Source organism: Arachis ipaensis, chromosome B4 (assembly GCF_059453495.1).
Source record: "Arachis ipaensis isolate K30076 ecotype BB chromosome B4, ASM5945349v1, whole genome shotgun sequence".
Classification (NCBI taxonomy): domain Eukaryota; kingdom Viridiplantae; phylum Streptophyta; class Magnoliopsida; order Fabales; family Fabaceae; genus Arachis; species Arachis ipaensis.
The window spans coordinates 5,242,350-5,253,323 of NC_142439.1; the positions used below are offsets into that span (position 1 = coordinate 5,242,350).

At 34.7% G+C, this 10,974-nt stretch overlaps 2 protein-coding genes across 2 annotated transcripts; both read right to left on the bottom strand.

Annotated features, from left to right (window-relative positions):
* Window positions 1-827: 827 nt before the first annotated feature.
* ABCI12 (cobalt ion transmembrane transporter) lies at window positions 828-5,275 on the bottom strand. Its single transcript, XM_016341898.3, has 7 exons — window positions 4,592-5,275; window positions 4,262-4,378; window positions 3,651-3,887; window positions 3,361-3,525; window positions 2,315-2,390; window positions 1,670-1,734; window positions 828-1,292 (listed from the first exon to the last, which is right to left on the bottom strand). The coding sequence occupies exons 1-7, from the start codon at window positions 5,162-5,164 to the stop codon at window positions 1,140-1,142; spliced, it is 1,386 nt and encodes a 461-aa protein (XP_016197384.2). The 5' UTR covers window positions 5,165-5,275; the 3' UTR covers window positions 828-1,139.
* A 113-nt stretch (window positions 5,276-5,388) lies between these two features.
* On the bottom strand, window positions 5,389-9,703 carry LOC107638560 (glutamine synthetase leaf isozyme, chloroplastic). Its single transcript, XM_016341897.3, has 14 exons — window positions 9,399-9,703; window positions 8,232-8,494; window positions 8,087-8,126; window positions 7,866-7,969; window positions 7,733-7,781; window positions 7,407-7,513; window positions 7,119-7,206; window positions 6,905-7,033; window positions 6,744-6,818; window positions 6,592-6,645; window positions 6,476-6,513; window positions 6,222-6,381; window positions 6,071-6,131; window positions 5,389-5,751 (listed from the first exon to the last, which is right to left on the bottom strand). Exons 2-14 carry the CDS (start codon window positions 8,483-8,485, stop codon window positions 5,612-5,614), a joined length of 1,299 nt encoding a protein of 432 aa, XP_016197383.1. The 5' UTR covers window positions 8,486-8,494; window positions 9,399-9,703; the 3' UTR covers window positions 5,389-5,611.
* Between the last annotated feature and the right edge of the window lie 1,271 nt (window positions 9,704-10,974).

A 10,974-nucleotide genomic window follows, 5' to 3' on the forward strand; every position in this document is an offset into this window, starting at 1 on the left:
AGTCTATGACTCACGCAATGGTTACTTGTGATTGTGTAAGCAGCTGTTTGGTTGGAAGGAGCGACGGAATTGACTTTAGCTTTGATGCTAGCTTGTTTTGAAAAAGCACAAGTATTTGACTTGGCTATGTCTTAGGGAGGCTCTTCTTACGGCAAGTTTTTACTTTAGAAGATGGATGTCATCATCGGATAAGTGTTCAAGATGCCTTTCTAGCCAGGAATCGATTTTACATTGTATTTGGGATTGTCTAAAAGCTCAGCTTGTATGACACAGGTTGGATATTTCTTGTCATCTTCTAAACTTAAACTGGTTATTGTATCATAGCAGAGAGCATCCGTTCAGGTTCTTTTCGAGACTTTGGTGGATATGCCAAGTAAAAAATAATGACATCTTTAATCCTTATAAAATTTGGCCTCCAAAAAAACAAAAAAGTGATTTGTCTAATATTAGCTTTAGAAAATGAACTTATGAGTGTTTTTGAATTACAACATATGTCCCTCCTCTTTATTCTAAGTGGTTCTTGGAATTCTCTATCTATGAGTGTTTTCAAAATCAATTGTGATACTAGTTATTCTAGTTGTGGTGATAATGTTGGTTTTGCTTGTATTATTAGATATTGTAATCGGAGTTGGTAAATGGTGTATTTGAGAATGATCGAGTGTAATAGTATTTTTCAAGAAAAATTATTTGCTATTTAAATAGGATATCTCTTAGTTTGGGATGTGGGTCAACGAGATGTTATTTGTGAGACGGATTGTGTGGAAACATTTAATATTGTTAATAATCACTAAGATGAATTAAAATTTATTAATAAAAACTGAAAAAAGTTAAAAAAATTGTTTGCTTAACCATAAGAAAAATATACAAAAGATATGTCCATAAAATTGTACAAATATCATTTTTCTAATTTGACAAAACTAACATCAGAAGCAAGCCACCTATTTTTCTTCCCTTCATCTATTGATAATTTCCCCCTTGCAATGTGTTAACCCCCATCAATATTTTGCATTGGGGAAAATACATTTGCTTGCAAGGGGCTGTAGTGTTTATAATCATCTAATCATAAGATGACAAATTGAACAAAATTACATAACAAATGCTCTCACAAGTCACAATGCCAGATAGGCATGTATTAGTTATCACACAAGGTAGTACTCAGATAGAAAAGCAGCTCCAATGATAATTGCCAAGAACAACAAGCATACAATATCTGCCATTCCAAAAGATGATTCTGCCAAGAAGTAGAGTTTATGATCACCACTGTCCCCTTTAAAACCTCTGACTATCATAGCCTACAATAGTTATGTTGAACTGTCAGAAGAAGAGCTATGAATATGAAGGGAATTTAAAGTTTATAACATGCAAGGCCAATTTAATTCATGTAACCTATTTTCAAAACCTGAAGTGCTAAAAGAAATCAACATAGAAGGTTCACAATATGCCAAAAATACAAGAGTGAATTTCAAACTTTTCTACTTTCAACACATCAGAATTGAAAGCAATATTTTAAGCATGGGTCCGCAAAACCTTCATATAAATGATATAATTGATGAAATTAAAACGAAGTTATCCGATTATTCGACTTTTTCTAGAATGAAGCTGAAGGTTGAAGCACTAGTAAGACTAGATAACGTGAAGAAAACAGGAGGGGAACATCAAAGAGGCTAACCTGAGAAATTTGTTCTGCATGGCTGAAAATATTTTTGAAGATTCGCCGGAAGTAGTTAAAGAAGACTGCAGAGGCATATAAGGAAAAATAAAATAAGTGTCATGACAACTGAAGAAAAAAAAAATCTTTCCCCAAGTAATATTCTGATTGAACTGTACACTAAAACATTATTCTTTTGGAATTCTGAGTCAGTTATACATGCATTTGTTACTGGTTTATAGAATGGAAAGGCCATTGATAGCAACAAAAAATCACAAATTTTCAACAAAAAGCTTTTGAAGACATTATGACCTAATTATCGATCAGCATCATCAGTAACAGATTATTATACATGTCACAACAACTCTAAGTCGCCTACGAGCCAAATATTGATTTCTTAATGCATTATTAATATTAATATAGCAACATATTGGGTGCTATGCAATTGGAAACTAAATAAGACGTTATCAACAAAAAAATATTTTTATATAACCATATAAAGTAAATATGGGAGTTGTCCAAAACAAATGTGAAGCCTAGATATTCTAAACACGATTTATGCACAATCAACTAATTTGTTGGAAAGAAAACAAGAGAATATAGAACAAAACAATAATTTTCTGTCAATCCCTGTAAACAGAAGAAAGAGCTAATAACATTACTTACTATCAATTGTCTCCATAGTACTCAATTGTTTCCAATTTACCCTGCGAGATACAATCCCTAAAGCAATGTTTCGAACCTGCAATAACATAATATGGGTATTTTACTTCCTTTTCCTGTGTAAGAGAACTTTTATTGTTGTGGCATTAACTATTTCATTCATGCATTCCACCCACATGCACTAATTATGTTATGCAATTTAAGTAGTATCAGATCAGTACATAAAATAAGTTGATTACAAGGTAGTAGCAATGTAGATGCATTAAAAGAATCCTAGCATCAACCTAGATCTCTTTCCATGTCAGTCTGGTACACTAATTGAAATTCATACGTGATAGAACCCTATAAAACCATCAGGACCGTCACTAACCTGCCCTCCTCCGAATTACTTCATTTATTCCCTTTGCAAATCTAATAATCCAATCATTCATAAAATTGAAAATTTTCGATTCTTGCTTGCCTTTACCTCTAAGGCTCAAAATTATTAAACCAGGAATATCATTTACAACACTGTTTGCATTCCCATAATCCATATATTTGACTCTTTATCTACCTTTAGCTTTTGAATGAACTCCATCCTGTTAAGAAAAAGGCCATTGAGCCTATTTTTTATCCACTTCTTCACAATTCACCTTAAACTAAATGAAACATCCAAAACCATAATTTAATTCAAAAGGACAGTGTTGGGATAGTTATTATATCCTTCAGAATAGTGCTGACATTGTTTCTAACATGTCATTCTCACTAATCTCGCCAGTAAAAATAATCACCAAGTAGAGAGAAGTGTCAAACTATCAGTTAACTCCAGCAAAAGCAGTCTGTCAGTACCCAACATTTGTCAAGCCCAAAATTTCCCTTAATTTCTTTCTTTTTTTCTGCTAGTAATTTCATGATTTTATTTTTTCGCAAGTTTTTGTAGTCATACAAGGTAAATATCAAACAACCAATTACGTGCTATCAATAAAAGCAGAAAGTAAGATGAGAAAAGAAACTAAGATTATCAATATCAGAGATAACTATGGAAGTTAAAACCCCCTTAGCCTTCTTACCTCATCAAAAACTAGACTGATGAATCTCAATGACAGTAAAAGGGTAAGCACAATTTCTGACACAGAGACACCTATATATTTCAGAGGGAGCAAAAACCATCGCAATGCAAATGCTAGTTGTTCAGGGGTCGTAGTTGTGAGGCAGAGACTAGCACTTTGAAATACCTTCAAAAGAAATGCAGAACCAAATTCTCGAAAATCAGAATCATCGAAGTGTTCCGTTGTTTCACAATGCTTTGACGGCAAGAATTCTGTTAGATGTCCAACACAAAAGGCAGAAAGCAACTTACCATAAAAGTCAAACAGGCAGCAGTGCTTGCTATGGATAAGCCTTTCCTTGTAAAGGTTAATGGACCTAACTTGGTGATTACATACGAATAACCTGTCAATGATACAGGAAGATTAGGAAGCCCCATCAATGCAGGTGTTGGAGTTCTCAACTGAACAAGTGGGGGCACACCATCTGCACCTAGCCCTAATGTTATGAATAACAATCCTGATAGCAAATAAACTCTCCCCAATTGATCCTACAGATAGAAATTAGCAAGAAACTCCCAAATCAACACATCATAGCAGGATGAAAAAATGAAGGCATATACAAAGTCTACTTCCAAGTATCTTTCAGTTAACAAAATGGAAAATCCAACCTCTATATGAATATTTCTTCTGCGCATCATTTTATTCAATCAGTCAGAACTCGGAAGAAAAAATCTAACAAGAAAACTTACAAGCTAGCTCTATTCATAAATAAGCATCCAAAAACAATAACACTATATGTACTAGAAGATGAACGCCAAAAATGGCCATTGCTGGAATAATTTTATTTACTCCAAAGATAATGAAGCAAACTAAAAAATCCATCTATAAATGAACATAACTCCACCAGTCAAGGATTACTCACCATCCAAACTTCTCTTGGCAGAACCCAAACTGAAATCAGAGTCAAGTATGCTACTAATCCAAATCGCATAATTATATGTGACCTTGCCGGAAGAATAACCAGAGCTAAAAGCCATACCTGTAGCATCAAAAGATGATATCAAATAGCTCATGAATAACAGCAACACAAATAATCCCCAACATCAATCCTTAAACTACAATGTCCATAAACAAACCTAAACAGTATCTCTAGTTCTCTACCAAAGAATCAAGTTCATACTTTGCAGCCCAAAACATAGAAAAAATCTCAAATTTTTCATAGAAAAAAGAACCTTGAATTGGAGTGACTGACCAATTTGACTCTAGGATCGATGGAGTGAAGAAAGGTAGTGGGCGAGGACACGAACTGGCCAATGGGACTGGCGGTGGCGCCGGCAATCAACCTGAGGACCTTATCGGCTGCGAGGGAACCGGCAGGGACCCACTTGGTCCAGTTTGCGTTACCGGTATTGTCGGCGCTGTTTGATGAAGCAGCAGCCCTGATTGGAATAGGCGTAGGGGTTCTGAGAGAGAAGAGGGGTTTTGGTGAGGAAAGTGTTGGTAAGAAGGTTTTGGGAATGGAGGCTATGGTGGTTGGGAGTGGGAAGAAAGTGGAGGGGAAATAGAAGGTGGCAGTGGCATGGTTGGAGTACATGAACATGACAGAGTGAGTGAGAGGTTGCGATTGATTTTCTAGCGGGAATGGAACAGATTCAACAGAACGCCAGTAATATACTTGTTTCTTTGCAGCGTGATTAGAAGCCAAAGAAAAATTGAATAATGCAATGAACATCAAGTGGGCATTTGGTCTAGTGGTATGATTCTCGCTTTGGGTGCGAGAGGTCCCGAGTTCGATTCTCGGAATGCCCCAATTTTCATAATGCATCTTATTATCGGATCTAATGTTTATCGGCTTTTTAAGTTATACATAGAGGAATCTCTTGTCTCTTCCATAATTTTCACGCATGATTTGAAGTAATCTATGTTCTGTATAGGGTTAGAAGGGTTCCAATTATATGAGACTAAATTTTCATCCAATTCCAAACTGGTTTGTAAGCAAAAGTTTTGAATGCCTGAGATTTCTGAGGTTGATAGGCTCAGTTATTAAAAGAAACAAAGCTAAAGAACACTGAAACATAACCAAGCATAATGCAACTTGTCCGAATACAAATGCATCCAATGAAACTCTTAATATACAATGTGCATTCATCTGATAAGCAATAACCCAGACTCATGACCTCTTTAGTTCATTAAAACCATAAATAATCTAAAAGGAAAGCAAAAGAGATTCCGGGCTTCGACTCCATCGAGAATGCCACCAATCAGAATAGATTTAGACCTTTAATGCTAACTTCTGAGCTGCAAGAGCTTCAGCCTCCAGAGTTGGCTCCCACAGGAGAGTAGTCTCTGCAAGTAATCCTGTCACAACATATGGATCCATGTTTGAAGCCGGGCGCCTGTCTTCCAAGTAACCTAAGATCACGGAAAAGGAAATGAAGTAAAATTCAATTGAGAAAAGTAATACCAGAAAAACAATGTTACATAGCTAGAGTTCCTGTCCAAATTTAAGGTGCTAGAAAGATGCAACAAAAGTTTAGGATTTTATATTTTTATAGACTACCTACTTAACGGGGTGATTTTGGGCAAACAAAAAAAGGGATGCATAGCATTTTTTCATAGCAGTATATGTGGCATTAGCATTAGTAAATTGAAGTTGACACATTAGCATTTAGCAAAGCAATTATTCTAAAGAAGGAATAGGTAGTCTAATGCTACAATTCCTTCAACTTACCTTTGCCATTCTTTTCTGTGTCTCTTCCCACACGGATTGAGCAACCACGGTTAGCGACTCCCTGCAAGTTCAATGCTATTAGGACGTTTCCATAGAAGATAAAATTCTTGGTTTATTACTGTCTTAAGGTAGAGGTAATTTCAAGCAATACCCAAGAGAATGTGTCTATGCTGGCTGTTTCATGCTTTCCTGTCAACCTTCTCTCATTTCCTTCTCCATATGCGCTAATGTGATCCACATGGCGAAGCGATAGATTCAAAATCGCCTTCTTTATCACCTCGAAGCCTCCATCTTCCCTCATGCTCTTTGTACTAGAAAAAAGCAAATTATATATCATGAACTTAGAATTTTAGGAAGATGGCAAAACAAATGCAATCCATATTCATAACAAAAGTTAGTCCTTACCTGTAATTGGTGTGGCAACCAGCACCATTCCAGTCACCCTGTCAGGCGAAAAAACCAAAACAATTAGTGTTATAATCATCAGATAAGGCATACTGTAAACTAAAGTACTATAGTACCTCAATTGGTTTTGGATCAAGAGAGAGAACAACGCCAGCTTGTTCAGTAATCCTCTGTCACAACATATAAAATGCATATGAAATGTTATATTGAGTTGTGGCGCTATTGAAATATGTTGAAAATGCTAATGAAAGTAGGTAAAATGAATTACCTCAAGGATGTACCTTGAACACCAGATATGATCACCAGCTTCAATACCAACACTAGGACCAACTTGGTACTCCCACTTCATTATTCATGGAAGAAATAATAAGAAAAATGCATTCATATACACATAAGCTTTGCAAGAGATGGAATTTTCCAGAGATGAACCTGTCCAGGCATAACTTCCCCATTGGTACCACTGATGTTAATTCCGGCATATAAGCAAGCCTTGTAATGAGCATCGGATATATCGCGTCCGAATGACTTGTCAGCCCCAGCACCACAGTAATATGGACCCTAATGTAACAAAATAAACAAGCAGCATAATTAAATCTGCATCATGAAACTCACTCGTTCTGGTCAAATGTGAACAACATATTACCTGAGGGCCAGGGTAGCCACCAGTAGGCCAACCTAGAGGCCATTTCACATTTGTTTGAAGTAAGGTGTACTCTTGCTCTATTCCATACCTTTGAAAAATTAAACATAAAACCATTAATCATAGTTGGAAATGTCAATTATCAAATATCTTTCTTTTTGGTCATTGATCATCATATGTGAAAGAAATTTGCAGCATTGTGCATAACATAGGTAGATACTAAATCATTTTGAACATAAGAAGGAAATAGTTGGTTTTTGGTTATCTTTCTTTTAAGAGCATAATATATACCATGGAACTTCAGCTTGGACCTTTGGGTTACTGAAAATTTCGGCAGCTTTATGTCTCTTGTTTGTAGGGATAGGCTCACCTTGTGGTGTGTAGGAATCGCAAATTACCTATGCAAGAAAAAGATTATATTAAATCACACTAACTTCATAATATTTGTGCTTCAAGTTAAAGCAAATTGCCATGAAACTTCTGCAAAAGATAACAGCTGTCATGGGGGTTCGGCTATATTTTTATGTTGGTTGCCGAAGACCTAACACAACCCTCCTCCTTTATCCGGGCTTGGGACCGGCTATGAACCGCAAGTTGCAAAAGATAACAGCTCTTACCAAAATATTGTTACCACCACGGAAAGGATCTTTGAAAATTGCTTGAGGACTGAGGGGAAAAAAGAAGAGTACTAAGTTAAACTATAGCTATGTGGTATAAGATTAAAATAAGCAACAGTTCCGAAATTCTTACTATAAGATTACTTCACTGTCTTCACCAGGTGCCTGTCCAGTGCTAGATCCGTCATAGTTCCACTTAGGGAGCTCTGAAGGATGTTCAACCGGCCTTGGAATTGTCTGAAAATGAAGAACAATGTGTAAGATTACCATGAATAACATCAGACAAATCATATAGCAGCTAAGGTACAAATAATTTCGTCTCCTTGCTGGTTTACAGCATTATTAACAACATACTCTTGATTTACTGCGCACATCGATTCCTGTTCCACCAATCCTGTTTCAGAAAAGATATCAAAGTTTTTAAAAGCTTTCACAGAAGCAACAAAAATGAAATCATTATTCATTGCTAGAACAAGAAGAAAAAAATGAAATGAAATACCAAATGTATTCAGCAATGATCTTGTCAGTGTATGGCGATACATCCAAATTAAGTAGCTGCTCTAGCCTGTTGATTGTGCTGTTATCGGACTTAATTGCCATCACTCTAAATTTGGCAGAGCTGGTAGCACCAACTTTCTTGTTTGGTCTCAACACTAAAGAACTCCACATTTTTGAAGTAATTGGGCTTGCATTTTGTGAGGGTTTTGTGATTCTCATCTGCCATTGTGTAGAGGGTGCCAAAATCTGTGCCATGTTCAGCACCTAACAGAACATAGTATTATCCATGAGAACCACCAACCATAAAAGGAATAAAATTAGATTATATTATACAATATATGATTACCATAAACAAATTTGCACAAAAAGAAAATGTACAACATCAATAATAATGCATGATGCTTATCAACTGTTGTTCTACATCCACTCTCAAATGATGACTAATGAAACCACATACAAAATCAGTTTGAAAGCAATCATCAAATCCTTATTAAAATTAATGGTTCGGGAAAAGAACCAAAATCTAGCCATTTTTCAGATTCTCATCAATAAAGTGTTGATTAGATGGAAATGTTAATTGTTTTATAGTATGCAGATAAATAAAGTAAAAATATGAGGCCTAAAAGAGTTGACTTCCTTGTTCATCATAAAGACTGAGTAAATTCCCTACCCAGGTTCATTGATGACATATTTGAAGCATGACTCACGTGAAACCAAGTCTCATAAAGCATCTTCAAATGGCAAAATACCCTGCACCCCTTTTTCTCCACTTACTAAAATATAAGAAGCAATATTTGACCAAAAAAATAAATTCTGGTATTAACTGAAAGCACTGAAACATTCCTAACATTTTCATTAGCAAACAGCACCTTTCAAGAGAAAGAAATGGTTCCAGCGAGCAATGGCCAATGGCAATGATCAGTCACATAAAAAATACAAACTTTCTTACAAAGGGACCATTTTCTTTTTAACCCCCACATGCTTATAGCCATTACCTCCTTCATTTGTCCTTGAACAGTGTTGCAAAAAAGCTAGAAAATAAAATAAGCCTAGAGAGTTGAATTAACACCCAAATGTACATGATTCATTTTCTCCCCCAATCACATAAAAGTTTGAAACTTTCGAATGAAATAAATGATGGGCACATGATGAAAACTTCACTACTCACCAGAGAACAGTGATAAAACGGCTAATGCTGCAGGGTTGAACCAGAGGAAATGCACCCTGTGGTTGAGTGACACAGACTCCAAAGACAAGTGAAAGAAAGTGTATAGTGTGAGAGACTTTGTGTTTGTGTGTGTGTAATAAAAGAAGGTTGTGGCCAATGAGTCTCTTGGCTTTTCTAAAACCGATAGGGGTGAGTCATGAGTGGATGAAAATAGTTTTTGGTCCCTTAAAGAGCACCAAGAGAAAGCTTGGACTCATAATATTTTAGATAAGGTTTCTTAAAATATATGTATCTATTTTCAATCCTATATATAAATACCATTTTTTTTAAGTCATAAGTAATAAAGAGTTGAGAACATCAATGAATAAATGGCTTGGTATTGTGTGTTAAATTAATAATCATATGATGATTAAGAACTTTTATGTTGGTAGTAGTATTTGGTGGCTTGTTTAGATCTTTTTCTTAGGTCCCCTTCAAGGCTTCGCTCTTAATAATGTCAATTTGAGTAAAGAAAGAAACACTTTTTAATTTAGATATGGTCGGGGGAATGGTGTACGACGCAGTTATGGAGTGTATAGGTACTTTATGAAATTGTGGTGTTAGGAACAAAAATTAGACCGTCTGACTTTTGAGAACACAAATCGGACCTCTCTGATTTGTGTACCCCAAATTTTTTTAATGTTTTAAACATAAATCGGAGGGTCCAATTACCTTTGCCAAAATTTAAATTTTTTCTTTCACACTAATTGGACGGTTCGATTAGTAGACCTAATTTTTTTTTTTACAAAGAAATCGGATGGTTCAATTTCTTTAAAAATTATCCCATATCCATGTCTAGCACCCACATTCTCCACAACAATGCATAACACACACATGCTTCTCGTATCAAAAAATGAGCCAGAAAGAAAACCTTCAAGCCCTTTTATGTTTTTTTAATTATTTATTTAATGGTTCTTCTTTTTAATTGTTCCTGTGTATAGTCTGAATTGTCTTTTTATAGGCAATTATACTAATTAATTAAAGTCAATTAGGTTATTATAATAAGAGTAGAACATTGTCATTTAGAGAGAGAAATGACACAATCTGATACCTTTTATCCATTGGGTTGGTTTATTTTTTAGAGAAATGCTAAAAGGTGAAGGTGAATGTTTAGAGTGAAAAAAATAAGGGATTCACTAGTGTTAACTCAAATGTAAGATAAATAGAAGGGAAAATATTAATCATTTATTTAATATTTATCTAAAAGATTTTTGGAAGTCAATAATTTTTAATATTTTTTATTATTATTTGACTAATACAAATATTAAATTATCTTTACTAAATTTATATGTATAAATTTTAAAAAATATGAGTATAAAATATATTGATTTATGTATTTAAATTCTGATAAATATAAATACAAATTATATATTTTTTGTGTGTAAAACTCTTATAAATATGAGTGTAAATTATTATTGATTAAATACTAACAAAAAATAATAATATGTACTGATTATGCCTGATTATGTAATATTATTCATTATCTATTTTTTAATAGGTTTTGTTAAAGAATGCCTTAATAATATTGTAAGAATTC

What these genes read in the sequence shown, in the direction of transcription:
- ABCI12 (XM_016341898.3), bottom strand. Translation starts at nt 5,164, where the DNA reads ATGCATTATGAAAATTGGGGCATTCCGAGAATCGAACTCGGGACCTCT. An exon ending in TCAGTCTAGTTTTTGATGAG is followed by an intron (nt 2,391 to 3,360) that starts GTAAGAAGGCTA and finishes ATGTTATTGCAG; the next exon opens with GTTCGAAACATTGCTTTAGG. An exon ending in TACTATGGAGACAATTGATA is followed by an intron (nt 1,735 to 2,314) that starts GTAAGTAATGTT and finishes ATGCCTCTGCAG; the next exon opens with TCTTCTTTAACTACTTCCGG.
- LOC107638560 (XM_016341897.3), bottom strand. Translation starts at nt 8,485, where the DNA reads ATGGCACAGATTTTGGCACCCTCTACACAATGGCAGATGAGAATCACA. An exon ending in ATCATTGCTGAATACATTTG is followed by an intron (nt 8,127 to 8,231) that starts GTATTTCATTTC and finishes TTTCTGAAACAG; the next exon opens with GATTGGTGGAACAGGAATCG. An exon ending in GTGGCTACCCTGGCCCTCAG is followed by an intron (nt 7,034 to 7,118) that starts GTAATATGTTGT and finishes TTGTTACATTAG; the next exon opens with GGTCCATATTACTGTGGTGC.